Raw genomic sequence first — 25,754 nt, 5'->3', positions numbered from 1 at the left:
AAACAGGGAGAGTGCAGAGCCTGAGACACCCATCCCCTCGAGGGTGGAGAGGAGGATCTGATGGTTCACCGTGTCGAACGCTGCAGACAGGTCCAGGAGTATCAGAACGGAGGAGAGAGAGTTCGCTCTAGCGGCATGGAGCGACTCCGTCACTGCCAGGAGGGCAGTCTCTGTCGAGTGACCCACTTTGAACCCAGACTGGTTGGAGTCCAGGAGGTTGTTCTGATGGAGATAGGAGGACAGTTGTTTAAAGACAGCACGTTCGAGAGTTTTAGATAGGAAGGATAGAAGGGAAACCGGTCTGTAGTTCTTGATCTCAGAGGGGTCAAGTGTCGGTTTCTTCAGGAGGGGGGTGACTCTGGCAGTCTTGAAAGTAGAGGGAAAGTAGCCAGATGTCAGAGAGGTGTTAATAAGGTGGGTTAAGAAGGGAAGAAGTTCAGGTGCAATAGACTGCAACAGAGTGGATGGGACCGGGTCCAGAGAGCATGAGGTGGGGCGACTAGAGGTAACAAGGAGAAGGACCTCGTTAGGGGAGAGGGGAGAGAAGTGGGATAGAGAGGGGATGGGGGGGGGGGGGGGAGGAGTAGATGAGGGTAGAGAGGGGGGGGGTGGCAGGCAGACGGGTGTGGGTAGTGCGCAGGGCACCAGCCGGGGGAGGAGGGAAGGAGGATCGGATATCGTTCACGCTATGCAAAGGAAAAAAATGTACTGTTACTACAATGATACATTTCAGTTACATTTTTGTTCAAGGAAAAGGGCGTTATTGTACGCTTGTACATTAACACATTTCCAAGCCTGGATGCTACAGTAATTGGGGCATTAGGTTATGTCAGGTCTTTTGGTCAATATGTTTTCGACACAACACACACATTTTGAGCCCTCCTCCTGGGCAGGGACATTGGGCTCTCTCTTCTAAGCAATGAAGTGAGTGAGTGTTTAGTGGAGTTTAGTCATGTCTAGGTTGAGGAGTGTTGTGCTGCTGTGGTGGTGCTGTCTCTGCATCTGGCTTCTCAGCCAGGCCCAGGGAGCTTTCGTTATCTCCCGCAATGACGCTGCTGCCATACAGGTAACAACACTGCTTCTCTTCTCCTTCTGCTTATTTTGTAGTTGAATTTCAGTGGTGTAAAGTAACTAAGTACATTTACTCAAGTACCTGTACTTAAGTACACTTTTGAGGAATATATACTTTACTGGAGTATTTCCCATTTTCAATACTTTTACTTCTACTCCACTACATCTCAGAGGCAAATATTGTACTTTTAATCCACTACGATTATTTGAAAACTTTAGTTACTAGTTACTTTGCAGACAGATAAATTATTATATTATAAAACATACATTAACCACTTTAGCCCTATTTTATACAAAGGCTATTTGAAAATAGCCTTTTTTACCTTCTTCTCTTTCTCTCCTCTGTGTATGCATGAAAAGAGTGATTATATATGTGAGTGACTTGCATTGCTTTGTAGCCTCTATTTTAACTCTTTGACTGCCAGAGTATTTTCATAAAGTACTCCCCCAGTGCCAGCAATTTTCGTGTTTTTTTATTTTTATATTTTGAATTTTTCTCATGAAAATAATTTAAGGACACATAATGTAAAGACCCAGCACAAATCCGCCACTAGAGCGCAGCACATGACAGCTTTGATCATGTCGTTGGGTCTCTCTCACCCTTCTTCATAGATTAGACAAGGAAAAACATGAAAACGGATGTGACGTCCCCCCCATTGTTTTGATCGGCGAAAATTACGTTGTGATATACGACGGCGATGACTGATCGTCACCCAGACCATAGATTATAGAAGAGAAACTGTCCGTTTGTCCGTCATACCGTGTGAAAGACCGTTTATTTACCTATTTTGGACGAAAATGACTGGGGAAAAGAATCAAAAACCGGAAACGGAATCCAGGTCATGAAACCGGATGCAGATGTCCGTGAAGTAAGTGGAACTCGAGAATAACATTGAATATTAAGCAGCATAGCGCAATCAGAGATTAAACAATGAACGCGCGTCCAGCGCGTCGAGCGCGTCGACGGCCAACTGGACAAAGTAGCACTTGACGCGTTATCGCGTCGTCCGCAGTCAAAGAGTTAATACTCATTTCTATGTGAATTCCAGGAGACACAGGATGCCACCAGGTTACTTAAGGTATGGTTGAAATGAAATTGTTGGAATAACTACTTCATGATGTTGGAAATTCACTGCTTACACATTTTGACATTGTTATTTATCATCTTTATCATTACTTTATCATTATCATTATTATTAAAATAAGTATTTAGTTTACCAAAATGTTTTTTATTTTTAAACAGTGAGTTTAAAAAAAAAACATTTTGGTAAACTAAATACTTATTTTAATGATACTAAATGATTCACATTACTCACTTTAATAAGTGATTGAAGATGCCTGCTTCACTGCAAACTTTGTAAACTCCTCAAGTTAGACCTACTCATATAGTGGCCTACTCATACTGTATTTTATCCCAGTTAATGAGTCCCATGATGAGTGTCTCTTCATCTTTTTATTGCAGAAAAGAAGTACAAACAACATAGAGGTGAGAAACTAAATCAAGTTTGTCTGTGGACAGTGTTGAATGTCAACAGACACTTTTTTTTTCTTTTTTTTCTTAAATTTAGAGTAGACAATTATTTTTTTACCCCCTTTTTATCCCCAATGTAGTCGTTATGCCAATTGATTCCTCCCCACACACATTTATGTGTTGTCACTGCTGTCGTATCCTACTGACTCACCTACCTGCCAGTGAGGAGCCCCCACCAGGAGGACGCAGAGCCTTCGTTCTACTCCTCCCGCCCAACACTCCCCGCTGACAGATGCCGCCCCCCAGCCTAGCCTGGTTCCAGACCATAGACCCCGCCCACTCTCTTGAGTGGACCGCCTCTTGGTCCGGTGTCGTAAATGTGAACCTAGGACTTCTCCGGTACAAAATGTACTGTCCAATGAGAGTCGGAGGTGGGCGTGGGGATCCCTTAGGATTGGTTTAGGGAATTTCTAATCCCCTCCCCCTTGTAATCGCCGACACATGGAGCCAATGTGACAATGTCAGACTGAAGCTCCACGCAGCTTCAGTCTGATAATCAGGCTAACCCCAGCCTGTATGAGTACGTGCAATAGACCATATTCACACGGCGGCCATATTGCCATTAAGTCAATGAAATGCCACCCCAGTTGCCACCCCAGTTGCCACAGCAACGCAATGTTAAATTCCAAAATGGCCACCGTGTGAATATGGACTATGACCGATATCAGCCTCCCCGCCCGGCTTCCCTCCCCAGAACACGGGACAATTGTGTTTGTGTGTAGACGCCCGACAAAGCCGGATGCACCAGGGTGGATTCGAACCCACAACCTCTGTGGTGGTGGGCAGGGATTTTACCACTGCGTCACCCGAGTGCCCAACGGACACTTTTTGAGCTGTATTCTTCGTCTCCCATCATTCCCCCCATCTCTCTCTCTCTCTCTCTCTCTCTCTCTCTCTCTCTCAGGTGGAGGTGGACAGTGTTACAGTGGACTGTACCGTAGCGTCTCGTTTCGCTCACACCGTCATGACCTCCACTGCTCTGAACAAGGCCAACTCCTCACAGGAGATCTTCTACGAGGTGGAGCTGCCCAAGACCGCCTTCATCACCAACTTCAGCATGTCAGTGCCATCTCTCTGTCTCTTCTTACTGTCTGTGTGTTTAGAACCCGTGTCTGCCTCTGTATCCAATGTTCCAAAGCTCCAGTGGTGTAAAGTAACTAAGTACATTTACTCAAGTACTGTGCTTGAGTACAATTTTGAGGTGTTTTTACTTCACTGGAGTATTTACAATTTCCAATACATAATGAGTACTTTCACTTTTGGTATTTTAAGTACACTTTGACACCACTACTTTTGTACTTTTACTCAAGTACATTTTGAATTCCGGACTTTTACTTGTAACAGAGTATTTCTATATTGCAGTATTGATACTTTTACTTAAGTAAAACATTGTAGTACTTTTTCCACCACTGCAAAGCTCATATGCCTTTTTTGAATTTTAAATGACAACTATTAGTGATAAACCCCGGTTGCGTTCTAACTCTATTTGCTTTTCAGGGAAATTGATAATCAGATGTATGTTGGTCAAAGAGAAGGAGAAAGCCAAGAAGCAGTATGACAAAGCTGTCTCATCAGGACAGACTGCTGGACTGGTCAGGTAAGTCTCAGGGCATGTTACTGGGAGAGGGCTTGAAATAGCTATAGCAGATGACATTTCCCTAGTGTCGGATACAGCAGAGAAAGGAAGGGAACTCCTACTGACAGTAGAAATGGAGTGCAGGAAGATCGGCCTTGACAGTATTGACAGTTAAAGGGATATTTCACTTTCATAAAAACTTTGGGTCATTTTATCGTCTAATCAGGCTTTTGTGAACCCCCCAGACTGTTTTTAAGTTGCTTGATTTAGTATTTAGATATTTTGATATAAATGTTATCAGACACGCCCCCTTCCTATACAAACCCATTGTAATTTCAAACTCCATTTTTAACATGTTAGATTCATCAAAAACACCCATCCTTGGTTCTGGTGACTCACCCTGCCCTCCTAATACGCAAGGGGGCCGTGTTTTTACGATAACTTTTTTCATTGATTTTATATATATTTTTTATTATATTTAATTTTTTTTCATTTTCCAAAAAAATATTTAAAATAAATGAAAAAAGGAATCGAAAAAACACGGCCCCCTTGCGTATTAGGAGGGCAGGGTGAGTCACCAGAACCAAGGACGGGTATTTTTGATGAATCTAACATGTTAAAAATGTAGTTTGAAGTTACAATGGGTTTGTATAGGAAGTGGGCGTGTCTGATAAAATTAATATCAAATATCTAAATACTGAATCAAGCAACTTAAAAACAGTCTGGGGGGTTCACAAAAGCCTGAGTAGACGATAAAATGACCCAAAGTTTATTTGAAAGTGAAATATCCCTTTAACACGAAGGACAAAACCATTGCCACTGCCGACGGGATGGCGCTCGAGGTATAGTCGAGGACTTCAGATATCTCCGGGCCTGGACTGCTACAACGGAACAGGACCTGACGGTCCAGCGGGCATTTGCCTGGAATGCTCTGCATGGGATGAGGAGAGTGTAGAATATATGACATGGAGGAAGACCTCAAGAGGTGGCTGTGTGTAACTAAAGTGGAGTCAGTGTTGCTGTATGGGACCGCACAACAGGAAAGGGCCCTGGATATAGAGTCTACACAAGAATGCTATACGAATAGCACTAGGTGTCACATGGACGGACCACATCGGAAATTATGTCCTCTACGGGGACCTAACACAGGTCACAGGACGAGGTCAGAGAGAGAAGGATGAGGCTGGCAGGCAGAATAAAATTCCATTTAGTTTAGTCATATTTTAATCATCTGAAATGTTTTAGTTTTTCGTCTAGCTTTAGTCGACTAAATATCATAAGATTATAGTCGAAGTCGACTAAATCTACAGTTGATTTAGTCGACTAACATGTATGTTGGCGGTGCCTTGATGGCGTCGTAATGCCTGATTTTACACTTGGTTGCACTCTGAAAATAGCCGCTCACAACGCATATTGGGAAACATAAAATGACTTGTATTTTAGTTCTACTGGATCTCTTCTCCACTAGTCCCTCCAACATTTTAGTCTAGTTTTTATTTGTTGACGAAATTTTCAATACATTTAGTCTTAGTTTTAGTCACCATAGGTTAGTTTTTATTTAGTTTTTTTCTAGGCCAGCTATTGAGGGGTCCCGAGTTGGTGTTGTTGGCTAGACCGCACTCTCGCATCGCATGGTACTTACACACTGTATTCCCAATCATTCTTTTATTCATTATTTTTTGGTTTGTCTGTGTTCTAGGGCCTCTGGAATAAAAATGGAGAAGTTCTCTGTGTCAGTAAACATTGCTGCCAATAGCAACGTGAAATTCATTCTGACCTATGAGGAGCTTCTTAAGAGGAAACTAGGCCAATATGAGATCCTGACCCGGGTCAAACCCAAGCAGCTTGTCCGGAACTTTCAGGTTGGATCTCCATGCACATCACACACTTTTTAAAGGAACACTTCACCCATTTTCAACCTTATCTGGTCGTCACTAATGCTCACTATAAGATGTCACAATTTCCAGCTACTCACTATCTCACTGTGGTGCTGTGGACAGTTCAGAAACCTAGCCTGGAAATCCAGACTCTGATTCGACTGAGCATTAGTGAGGACCAATTATATGAATAATATAAGTTGAAAATGGGTGAAGTGGGTCCTTTAATGAAAGGCTAATCTCACTTTGTGTGTGTTTGTGTCTCACTTTGCACAGATTGTGGCAGATATCTATGAGCCACAGGGTATTGCACATGTTGATGCCCATGGAACCTTCTTATCTAATCTTAATGAGCTGCTCCCTCTGGTGGAGAAAACCGTCACAGACAAAAAGGTAGAGGGCTAAAAAAGGCTCTACATTCTCATTAAAGGTTCTTCGGACAGCTCGTTTCATTCATCTCTCACATTCATCTTTGTGTATCCTCTACCCTACCCTGTTGAATAACATGCCCATCTTCCCTATAATTAAATAATTAAATATTCCATAAATCCAAGGCACACTCTGTCGTTTTGTAGAAAGAAGAAGTAATGAGTAAGTGGGCAACTCATTACTGACAAACTACCCTGATGACCACCAAGGCCTCAACATTTAGGTTGTTTCTTAAATCTGTCACCAAAAATAAAGGCAATTTTAACAATTTTTCCCATAAAACTACAGTGAGCCTTGGATTTATTGAAGGAATCCTGCTGTTTACAATCTCGCTTGACAATTAATACTTTATTCCAGCGACAAACTGCAGCACACTTGAACCATCTAAATAGCACAGCATGTGGCAATAACACAACCAGCAGCGCTTCACCCTCTTGTCTTCTATTAGACATGTCAGATGCAGTGGTATAAAGTAAACTAAGTACATTTACTCAAGTACAGTACTTAAGTACAATTTAGAGGTATTTTTTACTTTACTGGAGTATTTCAAATTTTCAATGCTTTTACTTCTACTCCACTACATCTCAGAGGCAAATATTATACTTTTACTCCACTACAATTATTTGAAACCTTTAGCTACTAGTTACTTTGCAGATATAAATCATCATTTATTACATTATAAAACATATATAAACCACTTAAGCCCTATTCTATACCAAGGCTATTTCAAAATAGCCGATCTACTACAGTAGCTCACAACGCGTCGATGTGAGCTTGTAGATCTGCTATTTTCAAACATTTTAGTACTTTTACTTTTGGTACTTTAAGTACATTTTTGATGCCAATACTTTTGTACTTTTACTCAAGTAAATTTTGAATTCTGGACCTTTACTTGTAACAGAGTAGTACTTCTACATTGCAGTATTGATACTTTTACTTAAGTAAAACATTTGAGTACTTTTTTCCACCACTGTTCTTCTCGCAGGCACACATCTCCTTCTCACCGACACTGGAGCAGCAGAGGTCACAGCCAGAGTGTCCAGGCTGTGATGGAACTCTGATCGATGGAGATTTCATCATCAAGTACGACGTGAAACGGGCCACGAGCCTAGGGGACGTTCAGGTCAGCTGTCTATTGTTTCTCAATCTGGGAACCCAGAGCCAAGATGAGAATGAAAAACAGCGCCCTCTGCTGTTTGTACTATCTCATCTTGGCTCTGGGACAATGACAACGTAGCACCCGTGCGCAAGGAAACCGGGGTTTTGGTCTGCCTTCAGCCTTTCACTTCCGGTGGTGCCACTATGTTTTCATTCCCACTAACAATATTTCTACACGGAACACTAACACCACTTCTCCCAGAGAACATGGATCGTTTTGGTTATAAGCCCACTTGTTTCTATGATGAAAGAACAAGTTAAAATGTGAATATCTTTCCGTGGTTTTGTCTGCTCCGCGGACGCTATTGTTAAATTAGTTTGGGTTTGTTTCGAGGGGGAAGGATCGACGGACACGTGAATCCCGCCCACTACATTTGATTGGGTAAAGCGCGGCCTGCTTCCTGATCTGAAGGCACGCCCACTTGTAGCCCAGTGCGTACATGTTATGACGAACCTTCACGACAGATTCCTACGCAGAGCAGAATCTGTTCTTGAGAGATTAATTGTTTCTATTCTCCAGGGGCGTAAAGTAACTAAGTACATTTACTCAAGTACTGTACTTAAGTATGATTTTGAGGTACTTTTACTTTACTGGAGTATTTCCAATGTTCAGTACTTTTACTTCTACTCCACTACATCTCTGAGGCAAATATTGTACTTTTACTCCACTGCAATTATTTGAAAACTTTAGTTATACTAGTTACTTTGTAGATTTGGATTATTATTACAAAACATACATTAACCACTTCAGCCCTGTGTACATTTCGGCCATTTGAAAATAGCCGATCTACAAGCTCACAATGCGTCGCATTTCCAAAACATTTGAAATGGGACATTCTGCGTAATGAGTACTTTCTACTTGTGGTACTTTAAGTACATTTTGATACCAATACTTTTGTACTTTTACTAAACTAAATTTTGAATTCCGGACTTTTACTTGTAACGGAGTATTTCTACATTGCAATATTGATACTTTTACTTAAGTAAAACCTTTGAGTACTTTTTCCACCACTGCGTATAGTTACAGTTCTCCCTTTCCGTCACTGCTTTCTGAGTATACAGTACAGGTGTCTTTTTTTCCCCTCAGATGGTGAATGGATACTTCGTCCACTTCTTTGCACCTCCTGACTTACCCAGAGTTCCAAAGAACGTGGTGTTTGTGATCGACGTCAGTGGATCCATGTCTGGAACTGCAATAAGGCAGGTGAGAAAGTGTAAAGTATGTGAGACAGTGAGTGTGTGAGAGAAAAAATGTCTCCAGTATGTACCATTTTTGGGTATTTTTACTTTTAACAGAGTATTTCTACATTGCAGTATTGATACTTTTACTTAAGTAAAAAAAATGTAGTACTTTTTCCACCACTGCTTGTTACCCTGTGCAGACACGTGAGGCAATGCTGGCCATCCTCCAGGACCTGCACGAGGACGACTACTTTGCCATCATCCTGTTTGATAATAGGATTCAATTCTGGAAAGAATCTCTCATTAAGGCCAGCAAGGAAAATGTGGCCGAAGCCCTGACATTCACCAGAGGGATAGAAACCGAAGGAAGTAAGCATGCAGGTTAACACATTCGGTGCCAGAATTTTATAATAACAGATTACGTTCGGTGCCAGAAATCTCACCGTTGAGCTGCGCGGCGCTGTTTAAGCTGTAGACTCCACGCCGAGCAATCCATGTGAAACAAAGCATGCGTGCATTTTGCACGATGGTCCTGGCTAACGCCTGGAACGATAACATCTTTCACGCTTCGGAGTTATAGGGGTTTTAGAGAAGGAGATAGAACGGAAGCGGATGGGGAGCCATGTTTTTGGCACGGTGATCTATAAGGCCCTTCCTTCTCAGAATCACCGTGGGTGATTCCAGAGCTGCTCCAGCCCCTCCCCTGTGGGAAAAAAAAAAAAAAAAAAAAAAGACTGAAAACACGGTTCCGACCGTGTTTGGCACCCGATGTGTTAAAAGCGGCAGGAGATTTCATGTGTATCGGAGGAGGAGGCAGGGCCGGCGCGTCCATACAGGCGACCTAGGCGGCCGCCTAGAGCGGCAGTTTGGAGAGGCGGCAAAAAAAAGTCGGGGGGGGAAAAACGGTAAAATCAGGCAAAAATACGAATTAAATAACATAACCCTAACCCAGAGTCCTGCACGGGTCCAATTTTGAGAACCCGCGCCCGCCCCGCCCGTCAATACTCAGATCCGTAGACCGACCCGTCACCCGTGATTATTTCAAAATACGAACCAGACCCGCCCCGCCCGTCAAATAAACGACCCGTTGTCCGCCCGTTTACCCGTGTAAAATGTAAATCCTATTCAAAAGTGTGTTGAAAAAGATAGCAGCCTTCAACAACAGCGCTACATTCAGTGGTCAGGTTTGTACAGAAATCAAGTGAAGACGGAGGAGCGAGCTTAAGCCACGCGCGAACGCGCATCTACGCAGCACACATGTGTCGTTGTTTACGTCAGCAGATAGTTTTAATTTGAAGGTTTAACAGGATGTTCAATGTGTTTTTGTGAGTTAAGATAACTGACCAGCATGCTCCATGCAGTTGTGCTGTGTTAAGTTACACAAGTGACGTTGTTTGGGCGGAAACAGTGCTCTCTGATTTTCACAATAAAATGATACCCGCCCGCGATTAGTTCAGTACCGCCCGTGCCCGTACCCGTGATCTTATCAAAGTAAAGTTTTCACCCGTTTTCACCCGTCAAACGCGGGCCCGTCGGGTATCCGCGGGTACCCGGCCCGTTGCAGGACTCTGCCCTAACCCTAACCCTAAAACCGAAATAAAGTAGCCAAAAACAGAAAAAAATTCGCCCAGAAACCGCGAAGCGCACGCGTGCGGGGGGCGCATCTCGCCTAGGGCGCTGATCAGCCCAGAACCGGCCCTGGGAGGAGGCATGTGGTTCCAATGCCATCCAGTCCGAAGACCAACCAGTAGGGGTCAGCAGTGACAAGATTACACAAGTGTGTGTGGCAATCAACTAGAATGGGGAGAAAAAGGGAAAATGCTTACAAAAATAAATAAATACTAAGTCCCATCTTTGTCCTTGTTCACATCCTAATATGGATGATGGATAATGTTTGAAAGCAAAGAAACAGTTGAATTTGACTTAATATCATTGCACACCGTTGACTGTGTGGTTTCCCCTTCCAGTGACCAATATCAATGCAGCAGTACTGGCTGCTGTGAACATGTTGGTGAAAGGCAGGCAAGACAACAACCTCCCAGAAAGGAGTTTCGACATGATTATCTTCATGACCGATGGAATGCCAAATGAGGGTGAGCTCAACGTTTGAAATGTCATACAATTAAAGGACTGATCCCTGAAGCTTAACAAAAGGTAGCACCGAATTAACCGAATTAAAGATATTTAAGAAAATATTATACCAGGTTGCTTATTTCTCTCACTAAACATGGCAACGTTTTTAGATCCCATATGGTTGCTTATTTCTCTCACTATATGGCAACGTTGAAAGGCCAAATGAGGAACAGCGCCACAGTTCATAGACATACATACAGTGGCCGAACACAGTATTGCGGGTCGTCTTTAGATCCCATATTCTGAGAGGACATTGAGCCCTCAAGGACCAGCCAATGAGGAAAAAGTCACGCAAAAGTCAGGACTAGCAAACAAGTCAGGACTAGCGAGTGTAGATTTAGACCAGGTTTGGCAACCTGGTAAAAAAAAAACGCCAAAAACTTGGCACGCATGCACTCGCGCGCCTGGGTTCTAAAATGCCCTCTGCCACCAAGGGGTGTACGAATACTTTAACATTTAGAAAACTGTCTTTGTGTCTGTCCACGTCCATTTTTTATCTCACCGGGTTGGCCAATTAATTTGAAAGAATGAATACAAGAGCAAAGACTGACAAAGCTGATGTTTCCAAATATAAGCTGTTTATTTGCATTTTTTGGCAAGTCTGTGCAGAGTTGTGGCACGCAGAAGACTGCATATACAGTACTGTAGTTGGGGCACATTATACGCATCCCTGAGTATAGGTGTATTTACTATATTGAACTGTGTGCTACAGAGCACATGATTTAATGAGCCCTGTAACAAATATTTCAGGTAATTTTGTATCTAGCTATAACATTGTATAAACTTATATACTCCTGAATCTGTGTCTGTGTGTTTTTGAGAATGCATGTAAGCTATTATTGACTATGTGTAATTTGTTCCATCTTTGCAAATGTGTGGGAGCTAACCTCCTGTAGTGTATTCTGAAAAAATGTTTGTGGTCCTGTCAGTGATAGGATGGAAGGTACCATTGTACTATAAATATTTGTGTTCGTTATATTCTACATACAGTATACTGTATATGTACAACATATATGTACCGTATATTTACCTACAGGAGAAACTGACCTCCCAACGATCCAAGCAAATGTCCGCGAAGCTATTGACGGAAAAATGTCTCTCTTCTGTCTGGGATTCTGGGACGATGTGGATTACTCCTTTCTGGATGTGATGGCCCAACAAAACAAGGGCCTGGCCCGCAGAATCTACGAGGCCTCAGATGCGACCGCCCAACTCCAGGTGCAGTAAGGGAGGGTGTGATCATCATAGACAGTAAAAAAGTACGGACAGCGTTACGCCAATAGACTCTACAGACTAGGGTTTAATATTTTCCGGGAAATAGCAAATTTTAGTTCCCGGGAATTTTCAGACCTTTTCCCGGGCTTCCCGGGAATTCCCGTTAAAGTGTAAAAAAAGAAGAAGAAAAGTGGCCACTAAAATGCATTTATATGTAGATACTTCAATAGCCAATTTTACACCGAGGTGCCTAGATGTCCCTATTGTGCCCACCTATCCTGTATTCCTAGTAAGCATTGACACCTATCTATTTGCTATTAAATATACAAGAAAATGTGGCTGTAAAGAAAATCTAATTGAACAGATTTAGATCAAGATGTTCCATACCATATATATCGGGAGATGATTGGGGTAGCCACCTGTGTGACACTGGCACTGCTGCTGCGGCATATCCTACGCAACCGGAAATGAATGCTATTGGTTGGGTAGCTTGTCAATCAAGAGCGGGGGCGGGGAATGAATGCTATTGGTTGTGTAGCTTGTCAATCAAATCATCCCGCCCCTCCTGGAGCATACCCTACTTTATCATTTTGTACTTCTACTCAAGTACATTTTCAATTCCGGACTTTCACTTGTAACAGAGTACTTCTACATTGTAGTATTGATACTTTTACTTAAGTAAAACATTTGAGTACTTTTTCCAGCACTGACCAGCGGGGACTTGCATGGCTTGATTCTAGCCAGCCTCATCCTATTGTAAAAGTAACTATTTACTGGTTTTGCATGTACTTTTTCATCTCTGTCTGGAAAAGTGATATTTGAATAAAGATTATTTAATATTATTATTATTATTATCATAATTATTATTATCTTTCCCAGGGTTTCTATGAGGAGGTGGCCAATACTCTACTCTTAGAGGTGGACATGCGTTACCCTGACAACACCGTAGAGTCCCTGACCAACAGCCACTTCACTCAGCTGTTCAACGGCTCAGAGATCGTGGTGGCCGGACGACTGAGTGACAATGACATGGATAACTTCATGGTGGAAGTGTTCGCCAAGGGGGTGAGACAGAGGAGTAGCTACCGTAGTCTCTTACTTTAGATCATATATGGGCAACTGGCGGCCACATGCGGCCCCCACCTTCACTTAATGCCCCCACCTTCACTTAATGCCCCCACCTTCACTTAATGCGGCCCGCAGGTTAATATCAGAATACTGATATATTATTGATTTCAGCTGTTACAATTCCAAACATGCAAACACGACCCGCTTCAATTACTTCTGTCTATATTAGTAGTAGTTTAATGACTAGTATTACAATGCTATTATCTTTTTTACATCCAATGTATTTGTATTTAAGTTCAAAAAGTTAACATAAGTATATGCATTTGAAATTAAATCAAGATTATACTTTTCAGGATTCCAATTCAAACATAGCAAAAAAAAAATCTGAATTCCAATTCAAAAATAACAAAAATAGCAGATCTACAAGCTCAAAACGCGTCGCAGTGCAACGCGTTTTGAGCTTGTAGATCGGCTATTTTTGCTACTTTTGTGTGACATAGAATGGCATTCATTGGCATTCATTTACGAAAAAGGTTAAAATACGGAGATAAGAGATGTCTGCCCGACAGTATATGCAATGTGGCCCCTCTGGAGTGAGTGTGGAAATATAGTGGCCCTCTACATCATCAAAGTTGCCCCGCCCTGCTTTAGATGATAAAGCACGGTGCCCCTAACCCGTTTACTCTCTTCTCTTTCTCTATAGTCTGATGAGGACTTTCAGGTGCAGGGCCAGGCAGCCGCCACAGATTGGAACGTTATCTACCCAGAGAAGGAGTACATCTTTGGGGACTTCACAGAACGCATGTGGGCCTACATCACCATCCAACAGCTACTGGAGCAGAGGTCTGTTTGAATCATCTCTAGCTATATAGCTGCTCTGTCAGGACTTTGAGGCTCTGGATTGCTTACAGTGTAGGAAGAACGCAGTGGTGTAAAGTGACTAAGTACATTTACTCAAGTACTGTCCTTAACTCTTTCAGTGCCAAGAGTATTTTCATAAAGTACTCCCCCAGTGCCAGCAATTTGCGGTACTGGGGGAAAAAAATATTTTTTAATTTTGTAAATTTTCATTCAAATAAATGATCTGATTGGGTTTTTAAACCCATAATACAGTTCTACCAGTAGAGAGCAACAAATCGACACATTGATGACCTCGCTGGCTCACTCGCCCCCTCCCAAACAGGCTCACGTCATATCCGGTCATAACCGGATGTTGACATTTTCGACAATCGTTGATCGGGCTAAATTACGATGCGATACACGACTACGATGACTGATCGTCACCCAGACCAAAGAGAGTAGACGTGGACCTCTCCGTTCGCTTTTTATACCGTGTGAAAAACCGTGACTTTCCCTATTCTGGCCGAAAATGACCGCGGGAAAAAAATGAGAACCGGAAACGGAATCTGCGTCATGAAACCGGAACCCAATGAGTCTGAAGGAGTCAGGAAGCGAAAGTGATCATGAAAAATAAACAGTATAGCGCGACCACAGTCAAAAGTAAAAACTCGGGATTTCTCGTGCTGGCACGGAGGGTACTCGGGAAAAACTCGGGATATCTCGGGGCGTGGCACTGAGAGAGTTAAGTACAGTTTTGAGGTACTTTTACTTTATTGGAGTATTTCCAATTTTCTGTGCTTTTACTTCTACTCCACTACATCTCATAGGAAAATACTGTACTTTTACTCCACTACAATTATTTGAAAACTTTAGTTACTAGTTACTTTTCAGATATAAATTATTATATTATAAAACATACATTAACCACTTCAGCCCTATTTTATACATAGGCTATTTGAAAATAGCCGATCTACAAACTAAAAACGCGTCGCATCGCGACGCGCTGTGAGCTTGTAGATCTGCTATTTTCTAACAATTTAGTACTTTTACTTTTGGTACTTTAATTACATTTTGATGCCAATACCTTTGCACTTTTACTCGAGAACATTTTTAATTCTGGACTTTTACTTGTAACAGAGTATTTCCATATTGCAGTATTGGTACTTTTACTTAAGTAAAGAATTTGAGTACTCCTACCAGGTGTAGTAAGTAGGAAGAAGTATATTATGAATACAGTTTTTCTTTTCTTTTTTTCCAGTAAGACCGGTACGCCGGAGGAAAAAGGCAACGCCACGGCCAAGGCTCTTGAGATGTCGCTGCGGTACAACTTTGTCACTCCACTGACCTCCATGGTTGTCACCAAGCCTCAGACTGAGGATGGAGAGGATGATTTCTTCCTCGCTGACAAACTGACTGAGGGTAGGGACCATGAGGGTAGGGACCATGAGGGTAGGGACCATGACTGAGGGTAGGGACCATGACTGAGGGTAGGGACCATGCAGTGTTGACCGATGGGAAATCGTTAAAATTATCGTACCGGAGGCTTAAAATTATCGTAATTGAAAGAAAACTATCGTACACAGCAGTGTTCATTTTGTCGACTAAGACTAAAAGACTACGGTTATGGTATGTAGTCGACTAAGACTAGACTAAGACTAAACAATTTTCAGAAGACTAAAATAAGACTAAAACCAAGCCTCAGACTGAGGATGGAGAGGATGATTTCTTCCTCGCTGACAAACTGACTGAGGGTAGGGACCATGAGGGTAGGGACCATGAGGGTAGGGACCATGACTGAGGGTAGGGACCATGACTGAGGGTAGGGACCATGCAGTGTTGACCGATGGGAAATCGTTAAAATTATCGTACCGGAGGCTTAAAATTATCGTAAATGAAAGAAAACTATCGTACACAGCAGTGTTCATTTTGTCGACTAAGACTAAAAGACTACGGTTATGGTATGTAGTCGACTAAGACTAGACTAAGACTAAACAATTTTCAGAAGACTAAAATAGGACTGAAACTAAATGGCGTGTTATTCAAAAGACTAAGACTAAATAAAAATTTGCTGTCAAAATGAACACTAGTACACAGCCAAAAAAAGATAAATCACAAGTATAAATATGTAATTTCACCAAAAAAAATCATTCATTCAAGAAACAACCTTGTTTGATACTCCTGTACGAGATGAGAGATGAGAAATGCATCACATAGGCTGCGTAGAAGCAGGCAACTTCCTGGACCTCACACAAATAAAAGCCTGAAACTGGACTGGAGAGACGCGACCAGTGTTTTTAAAGGAACATTTTGGACTAAGTTTTTCTCACCTTTTCTATGATGTTATGATATCTTAGGATGAATGGTACAGTATTACATTTTCATAACTCCATCCTGGGTCCGCCACAGCTTAAAACGTGCGCGGATAGGCCTTGCGTTAGATCACATATTTTAATAGCTTTTTTTTCCTCTTCTTTTTCTGAGATCTGACGTTCATAGTGACAGAACACTGTCCAAAAAAATTATAGTCTCGCTAGACGAGATTGAAATCTCGAGATTGAAATCTCGTCTAGCGAGACTTTTCATAAAGTACTCCCCCAGTGCCAGCAATTTGCGGCACTGGGGGAAATTTTTTTTTTTAAATTTTGTAAATTTTCATTCAAATAAATGATCTGATTGGGTTTTTAAACCCATAATACAGTTCTACCAGTAGAGAGCAACAAATCGACACATTGATGACCTCGCTGGCTCACTCGCCCCCTCCCAAACAGGCTCACGTCATATCCGGTCATAACCGGATGTTGACATTTTCGACAATCGTTGATCGGGCTAAATTACGATGCGATACACGACTACGATGACTGATCGTCACCCAGACCAAAGAGAGTAGACGTGGACCTCTCCGTTCGCTTTTTATACCGTGTGAAAAACCGTGACTTTCCCTATTCTGGCCGAAAATGACCGCGGGAAAAAAATGAGAACCGGAAACGGAATCTGCGTCATGAAACCGGAACCCAATGAGTCTGAAGGAGTCAGGAAGCGAAAGTGATCATGAAAAATAAACAGTATAGCGCGACCACAGTCAAAAGTAAAAACTCGGGATTTCTCGTGCTGACACGGAGGGTACTCGGGAAAAACTCGGGATATCTCGGGGCGTGGCACTGAGAGAGTTAAGTACAGTTTTGAGGTACTTTTACTTTATTGGAGTATTTCCAATTTTCAGTGCTTTTACTTCTACTCCACTACATCTCATAGGAAAATACTGTACTTTTACTCCACTACAATTATTTGAAAACTTTAGTTACTAGTTACTTTTCAGATATAAATTATTATATTATAAAACATACATTAACCACTTCAGCCCTATTTTATACATAGGCTATTTGAAAATAGCCGATCTAAAAGCTCAAAACGCGTCGCATCGCGACGCGCTGTGAGCTTGTAGATCTGCTATTTTCAAACAATTTAGTACTTTTACTTTTGGTACTTTAATTACATTTTGATGCCAATACCTTTGCACTTTTACTCGAGAACATTTTTAATTCTGGACTTTTACTTGTAACAGAGTATTTCCATATTGCAGTATTGGTACTTTTACTTAAGTAAAGAATTTGAGTACTCCTACCAGGTGTAGTAAGTAGGAAGAAGTATATTATGAATACAGTTTTTCTTTTCTTTTTTTCCAGTAAGACCGGTACGCCGGAGGAAAAAGGCAACGCCACGGCCAAGGCTCTTGAGATGTCGCTGCGGTACAACTTTGTCACTCCACTGACCTCCATGGTTGTCACCAAGCCTCAGACTGAGGATGGAGAGGATGATTTCTTCCTCGCTGACAAACTGACTGAGGGTAGGGACCATGAGGGTAGGGACCATGAGGGTAGGGACCATGACTGAGGGTAGGGACCATGACTGAGGGTAGGGACCATGCAGTGTTGACCGATGGGAAATCGTTAAAATTATCGTACCGGAGGCTTAAAATTATCGTAATTGAAAGAAAACTATCGTACACAGCAGTGTTCATTTTGTCGACTAAGACTAAAAGACTACGGTTATGGTATGTAGTCGACTAAGACTAGACTAAGACTAAACAATTTTCAGAAGACTAAAATAGGACTGAAACTAAATGGCGTGTTATTCAAAAGACTAAGACTAAATCAAAATTTGCTGTCAAAATGAACACTAGTACACAGCCAAAAAAAGATAAATCACAAGTATAAATATGTAATTTCACCAAAAAAAATCATTCATTCAAGAAACAACCTTGTTTGATACTCCTGTACGAGATGAGAGATGAGAAATGCATCACATAGGCTGCGTAGAAGCAGGCAACTTCCTGGACCTCACACAAATAAAAGCCTGAAACTGGACTGGAGAGACGCGACCAGTGTTTTTAAAGGAACATTTTGGACTAAGTTTTTCTCACCTTTTCTATGATGTTATGATATCTTAGGATGAATGGTACAGTATTACATTTTCATAACTCCATCCTGGGTCCGCCACAGCTTAAAACGTGCGCGGATAGGCCTTGCGTTAGATCACATATTTTAATAGCTTTTTTTTCCTCTTCTTTTTCTGAGATCTGACGTTCATAGTGACAGAACACTGTCCAAAAAAATTATAGTCTCGCTAGACGAGATTGAAATCTCGAGATTTCAATCTCGTCTAGCGAGACTTTTTTTTTATTTTTATTGTGTGTATACAAAAACTAAATTCTCCTTTAATGCCTCCAAGTACAGATCTAGGCTCAGATTGACTGATTTCCTGACTTATTTTGAAAAGCCAAATCGGATCCTGAAGCAGCAGCCAGGGAATTTAGTGAATTCACTCACTTTTTTTGTGATATGGCAAAATTATCGTACATTTGGGAACACTGGGAAGATGGAATGGGAAGGAAAAAAGTGTGACACTTGACTGTGTGGTCTTGTGTCCGTTATGACACGAGTACTATTAAAGCTACTGAATCCATATTACATTGTCATTGATCTTCTAATATCTTTTCACTATTTCCGTTCTACAGCGCAACGACAAATGGAAGACAGACAAGGTGAAACATTCCATTTCCACCCAACAGAATAATAAAGGTTTATGCTTCCAATGTAATTGTTTTTAATCTGGATGCCATTTTGTTTAACCAGGAACGTCTCTTTGGCAAAGTCCAAATTCTTCTCCCACATATTGGGGTAAATACCCAAGTGCTAACATATATATATATATAGCCCAGCTTCAGGTATTGGCAGCTGGACTTTGAGTGTCCAATAATAACTGAACTCTCACCTTGATAATGTCCTTTCAGTGGATGGAGATCCTCATTTCATGATAGAGCTTCCAAAGAGAGATGATGCACTGTGCTTCAACATCAACGACACACCAGGCACCATCTTCAACCTGGTTAGAGACACGACCACAGGTGATTAAAAATATGATTCTCTTCTCGTTTTTTTAATTATTCACATTGTCAGAGCCAAAGATACTGTAGTGGACAACTTCTGATGATTATTCTGACATTCATTTTAGTTTCACACTTAATTTGGACATAATATTGATGTGGATTTGAATACTCAATACATTTGAATAGTGTTGTATTTTGTATGAGTTAAAGGGCAAGTTGGGGGATCCTTTAATTGTATGTATATGTTTTCATCTCTGAGTGACTGAATCCAATTTGATTTCCTCAGGAATTTTAGTCAACGGTCAGACTATTGGAGATAAGAAAGTTGCCCCCGATGGTAAAATCAACACCTACTTTGGACGTTTCGGCATCATTCACAAGACCCTCGGGGTGAGACTGGAGGTGACCACTGAAGACATCTCTGTGCTACAAGATGGAAAACGTGTGAAGTTACTGTGGTCTGATAAAGCTGCCCTCAAAGGACCCAAGTAAGTTATTGCTTTTTAGAGTACCTTCTCGCTAAGTACACAATATGATATTTAAAAGTTAAGGCTGAATGAGGGTGACCAAACGTCATCTTTTACCCAGACATGTCCTCCTTTTGGGTCCCTAAAATCTGTCCAGGTTTCTTTTTTCTTTTACAAATTCCTTACAATGTCTGGGTTTTGCCTAACGTGTACCACAGGTCATTAAGCATACATATTTACAATACACATTGACAGGTTCGTTCAGAAATACTGGGAGCGCACTCCAGGTGCTCTCTGGTCATTCATAAATTCAGACTGGTGTTGTACACCCTATCAACATTCCCTTCTCTCCTTTCTCCCTCCCCACTTCCTTCCCTCCCCACTGCCTCCCTATACCTCTTGTTCTCTCTGCCCTGGCACCTCCTTCTCCAGTATGGATCTCCTGTTGACCAAAGACTGCACCCTTATGGTCAGTCTGAAAGATTCTGTGACGTTTGTGGTCCTGTTACACCGGGTCTGGAAGAGCCACCCATACCACCAAGACTACCTGGGTTTCTACACCCTGGACAGCCATCTTCTCTCCCCGTCTGTTCACGGCCTGCTAGGTACACAATCACACACTAGGGGGCAGCACTAGGACAGGATAGAATCTCAGATGTACTGTACACCAGTGGTTCTAAAACTTCTTCATGTCAAGGACCCCCAAATTGACACTTATTAGCCCGCGGACCCCCATTTGAAAAGATATGCCAGGGACCCCTTATAAGAGAAGATTTTTTTTACCGCTCTAGCAGTGATTCTCAACCATTTAAATTTCAAGGACCCCCAGTTTGACATGCATTGGGCTACGGACTCCCATTTAGTGACATTCTATCTCTGGGACCCCAATTTATATTGTAAAATCAATTAATTTAACTCTGAGAGTGTACAAATGGAATCCATTTGTCCCATAAGGGTCCATTTGGTTCCTAACTATCCATCATTTTGCTGGGGACCCCCTGGAACTCCCTCAAGGACCCCTGGGGGTCTCCGGACCCCACTTTGAGAACCAATGCTGTACACTGAAACATCTATTATACACCCCCCCCCCCCTATCAAATCACACTGTATGAACAAAAAAAAGCTGTCAAAATAATTGACCCCCTTTGATGTACAGTAATTGTGTAGTTAAGTTGTTAGTATATCGTTATAGATTATCATACTAATGGTTATAACTTATGGAAACATTACAAAATGCTTTCAGAATAATAGAGAATAAACTCCAGGTCCACAATGATTCCCTTTTAAATAAATACATTACAATGGTGGACTGCTCTCCAGGTCAGTTTTACCATGGGGTTGAGTTTGAGGTGGGAGACCTGCGTCTAGGAGAGGTCCCTGAGAAACCTGATGCCACCATGTATGTGAAGGGACTGCAGCTCAATGTGACCAGGTACACATGACTGTCTCATCCTATAGGCTGAATGAATATTTCTATAGATCTGGTACAGATAAAAGTGTGTGTTTGTCTTTGTTTCGATGTACTGTACAGTTTTTTTTAACACATTTGAGTCCATATAATAATGTCTCTTTCTCCATTGGTCCACAGAGGCTGGCAGAAGGACTATAGGAATGATGTGAAGAATGGAGTAAATATTCCGTGCTGGTTCGTTCATAGTAATGGAACAGGCCTCATAGATGGAGATGCCTCAGATTACGTCGTGTCTGGCCTGTTTAAGACTTACTGATAATAATAGGTACAGTAATAGTTTCAATGACAGGACACACCGGGTTCCTGATTTATAGGACAAATGTTCATGATTGTCATTCTTTAATTGTAACATTTTATGCTTACGTAAACAGCAATTGTACACTAAGAGGACTCCCAAGGACCCCCATAACTCTCAGCGTTACAGACCTGTAAGGGTCCATTTGGAACCCTGTCAAAGAACCCAGATGGTGCCTGGACCCGAGTTTGAAAACCACTGCTCTAGCCCATTAAAGCCGGGAAAGCACGCGCGCGCACACGCGCACACGCACACACGCGCGCGCACACACACACACACACACACACACACACACACACACACACACACACACACACACACACACACACACACACACACACACACACACACACACACACACACACACACACACACACACACACACACACACACACACACACACACACACACACACACACACACACACACACACACACACACACTTTTGTTTTGGGGTCCTTGACACGAAAAGGTTTGAGAACTACTGATTTAGAAGGGCAGGCATTTGTAGAACTTGTAGGGACTTGTTACTGTCAGGTATTGGGTCGCCCCAGATCGCAATTTGTTCTAAGTGTTCTTCAGAGCCTTGGAATGTGAATGTATGTGAATTGTAGATTCTAATTTTGGAAAGGGTATGGTTGGAGTCTGGTAATACCAAATAAAAATCCCAGTCACAAAAGCAAAACGTACCTTATTTGTGTTGCATTGGCAAGTTTTTACTTCACAAGAAAACACTCGACTCCAATACTCAGTCAATAATAACCATTGTTTAGTATGAATCTACTGTATATAAGTATATATCCATATCTACGGATGGGCAGACCTTCATGAAACGTGGTCAGATCAGTAGGTTGCCCATAAGGGATGACTTCTGAATTGAAAAGGTCAAATGTCAAAGTCACAATCACGGTCAAGGTCAACATTTTGCAAACATGTGAGGCCTATGTGAAATTGTATTTGGAAAACATTTCTCTATGAAGGTGTAAATTAATTTGAGGGACTTTTGGGTAGACTAACATACATCTATAAATGGTTTGTTTGATTATGTAATCATAAAGGGATCTGAAAAGGTATATAAGGTTAGCCATCAGCCTATAGACCTTCTCGTTTTTGTGATACTGATACACATGAATTGTGAATGTAATTCATAAATTATTAATGATTTATTACACAATTTTATTTAGCCAACTGTCGACTACACCACTGGTTCTCAACCTATTCAGACTCCCCAAAAGAACTGGGGACCCCCCACCCTGACGAGCACTTGGAATGTGGGTTTGATCAATTTAGTTTGACTCGGTTGCACAGATAAATATTGTGAAAATAGAAAATAGATCTATAAGCTCACAACTCCTCCCTTTGCCGGCGTTGTGAGCTTGTAGATCGGCTATATTCAAAATGTTTGCCTCTTTCTGATATTTGACTTTGGCCAATGTTTGACCAGTTTTTATTTAAATGTATTTAAAAAAACATTTTTGAAGTACTAAAAAGGTCTTAAAAGTCCTTAAATTGTCACTTCACTGTCATCTGGAGGAGACCAGCCCAAAATTCATGTGGGTGTCCCGACCCACAGGTTGAGAACCACTGGTCTACTACACAATGCACTGCACGGACCGGGACGGTTCACATCCACTTACCGCACGCGGCACGCCCACTTACCAGATATGATGACAACAACCCTCCCTCCCTCCCTCCCTCCCTCCCTCCCTCCTCCTCCCTGTGGAGGAAAGAACGTGGGCAGAGAGACAGAGTAAAGAACAAGTTTAGTCCTGCATGCCTCGAATTCTCCTACTTTTCCACAAGCGGAGACACAGCTATCAGCCATGTGTGAAGTGTGGAGCGTTCTGCTGCTGCTGCTACTATGTGGATGTATGTGCTTTCATCACAGCCCAGCCCACGGAGCTCTGGTCGTCTCCCGCAGTGATGATGATCCGCTAACACAGGTACGGTAACATACTACATACAGTCTGGATACATTGTAGCAGTGGTGTAAAGTAACCAAGTACATTTACTCAAGTACTGTACTTAAGTACAATTGTGAGGTACTTTAACTTTACTGGAGTATTTCCAGTTTTCAGTACTTTTACTTCTACTCCACTACATCTTAGAGGCAAATATTGTACTTTTACTCCACTACAATTATTTGAAAACTTTAGTTACTAGTTACTTTGCAGACATCAATTATTAAATTATAAAAACATACATTAGCCACTTTAGTCCTATTTTATACCAAGGCTATTTGAAAATAGCCGATCTACAAGCTCACAACGCGTCGCATCGCGACGCGTTGTGAGCTTGTAGATCTGCTATTTTCAAACATTTTAGTACTTTTACTTTTGGTACTTTAAGTACATTTTGATACTGATACTTTTGTACTTTTACTCAAGTAAATTCTGAATTCCGGACTTTTACTTGTAACAGAGTACTTCTACATTGTGGTATTGATACTTTTACTTAAGTAAAAAATGTCAGTACTTTTCCCACCACTGCATTGTAGCCCCATGGTCCAGAGCGTTATAGTGAGTTCTCTCTAACGCTCTGCCAGGCACGCTGCTCTTCTTATAGACCGAAAATTCCACTGCCGTGCGAGGTCTCCAACTTTAGTAAAAAATAAACAAAACAATTTCGCTACTCACCGAAACAAAGGCAGTGTTGTGTTGTTGAAAGTCTATTCTCTGTGGTGGGAAGCCTCTCAGCACCCCAGCTTCTCTGTATAATACACTTTCTGGGCAGAAAATAAAATATGTCCGCCAGATGGATTTTTTATTTATTTACTCCACTATGCCCTCTACAGATCTGGTCAAAATGGTAATTACCATTGACCATATCTGTAGAGGGCGCAGTGGAGGAAATAAAATAACTGGTTGAATCCAGACCTTTTCATGAAGTGCATTTTCAAAGCATTCAGCCATGACAACAACTGGCAAGAAGTTCAGTTATACTGTTGTGTGTAATCTGGCATTCTGTTTATATAATAACCTGGTGCACTCTGTCCGTTGTGTTCCAGGAAACAAAAGGGTTTGTAGGTGTCAGGTCAATAAAGGTACGACACAAAACATTTAATAAATCACATCATATTGTGTTGCTGATATCTGAATCTCTTATATATGTATTTACTCAATAATACGTGTGCATGTGTGCTGTCTATTTATTTAACAGAAAAGAAGTATAAACCATGCAAAGGTAGGCAAACAATAATTATTAATGAAAATGTTTATTGTACACCCTGGAGCATTGGTTCTCAAATTGGGGTCCAGGGACCCCCAGGGGTCCTTGAGGGTGTACCAAGGGGTCCCCCAGCAAAATGTGTTAATATAATATATATAGCAACATATCATTTCAACCTTTAACCATATTTTATACTTTGTCTATTCAAAAATAGCAGATATACAAGATCATATGACTATATGAGCTTGTATATTTGCTATTTTTGAAATTATTTGATAAAAATGTTGACAATTGTACAGTATTTCATAAATTTATTTTTTTACATAAATCTTCTATTCTGGGGATCCCTGGAACAATTATTTGTGAGATGGGGGTCTGCGGCCAAATACATATAATTTAACTTAACATGAAAAAGTTTGAGAACCACTGCCCTGGAGGGCTTCAGCAAATGTATCAAAAGATCAAATCTCCCCCTCTCTCTCTCCCCCTCTCTCTCTCTCTCTCTCTCTCTCTCTCTCAGGTGGAGGTGGACAGTGTTACAGTGGACTGTACCGTAGCGTCTCGTTTCGCTCACACCGTCATGACCTCCACTGCTCTGAACAAGGCCAACTCCTCACAGGAGATCTTCTTCGAGGTGGAGCTGCCCAAGACCGCCTTCATCACCAACTTCAGCATGTCAGTGCAATCTCTCTGTCTCTTCTTACTGTGGGTTTAGTACCCGTGTCTGCCTCTGTATCTCCCTGACCATTTTCACCGCAATGTTCCGCCTTCATCCGCGGAAGACCGCCTTCATCACCAACTTCAGCATGTCAGTTGAAAGGGAAACAATATGTTTTGAGAGAACTACCATCATCTTTTGTCTCTCTCTCCATTTGTGCTAATTGTTC

At 41.7% G+C, this 25,754-nt stretch overlaps 1 protein-coding gene across 1 annotated transcript in view; it reads left to right on the top strand.

Annotated features, from left to right (window-relative positions):
* Positions 1–952: 952 nt before the first annotated feature.
* The window catches only part of LOC308082896 (uncharacterized protein), a gene marked incomplete at its 5' end in the record, with an annotated part of 44,473 nt that continues 19,671 nt past the window's right edge, over positions 953–25,754 (top strand). Inside the window, 23 exon segments of the mRNA XM_080424979.1 lie at positions 953–1,066; positions 3,507–3,661; positions 4,100–4,126; positions 4,128–4,199; positions 5,878–6,040; positions 6,332–6,448; positions 7,470–7,607; positions 8,730–8,846; positions 9,025–9,193; positions 10,792–10,917; positions 11,994–12,175; positions 13,052–13,237; positions 13,944–14,083; positions 15,339–15,499; positions 19,371–19,484; positions 19,753–19,954; positions 20,366–20,538; positions 21,254–21,365; positions 21,522–21,589; positions 23,467–23,642; positions 24,707–24,742; positions 24,859–24,882; positions 25,388–25,542. Coding sequence (XP_080281105.1) covers positions 953–1,066; positions 3,507–3,661; positions 4,100–4,126; positions 4,128–4,199; positions 5,878–6,040; positions 6,332–6,448; positions 7,470–7,607; positions 8,730–8,846; positions 9,025–9,193; positions 10,792–10,917; positions 11,994–12,175; positions 13,052–13,237; positions 13,944–14,083; positions 15,339–15,499; positions 19,371–19,484; positions 19,753–19,954; positions 20,366–20,538; positions 21,254–21,365; positions 21,522–21,589; positions 23,467–23,642; positions 24,707–24,742; positions 24,859–24,882; positions 25,388–25,542 — 2,927 coding nt within the window.

The sequence above is a fragment of the Gymnoscopelus braueri genome (assembly GCF_963280865.1).
Source record: "Gymnoscopelus braueri genome assembly, chromosome: 3".
Classification (NCBI taxonomy): domain Eukaryota; kingdom Metazoa; phylum Chordata; class Actinopteri; order Myctophiformes; family Myctophidae; genus Gymnoscopelus; species Gymnoscopelus braueri.
Note: the sequence above shows the minus strand (reverse complement) of the source record. Positions and strands in the feature narration are given on the sequence as shown.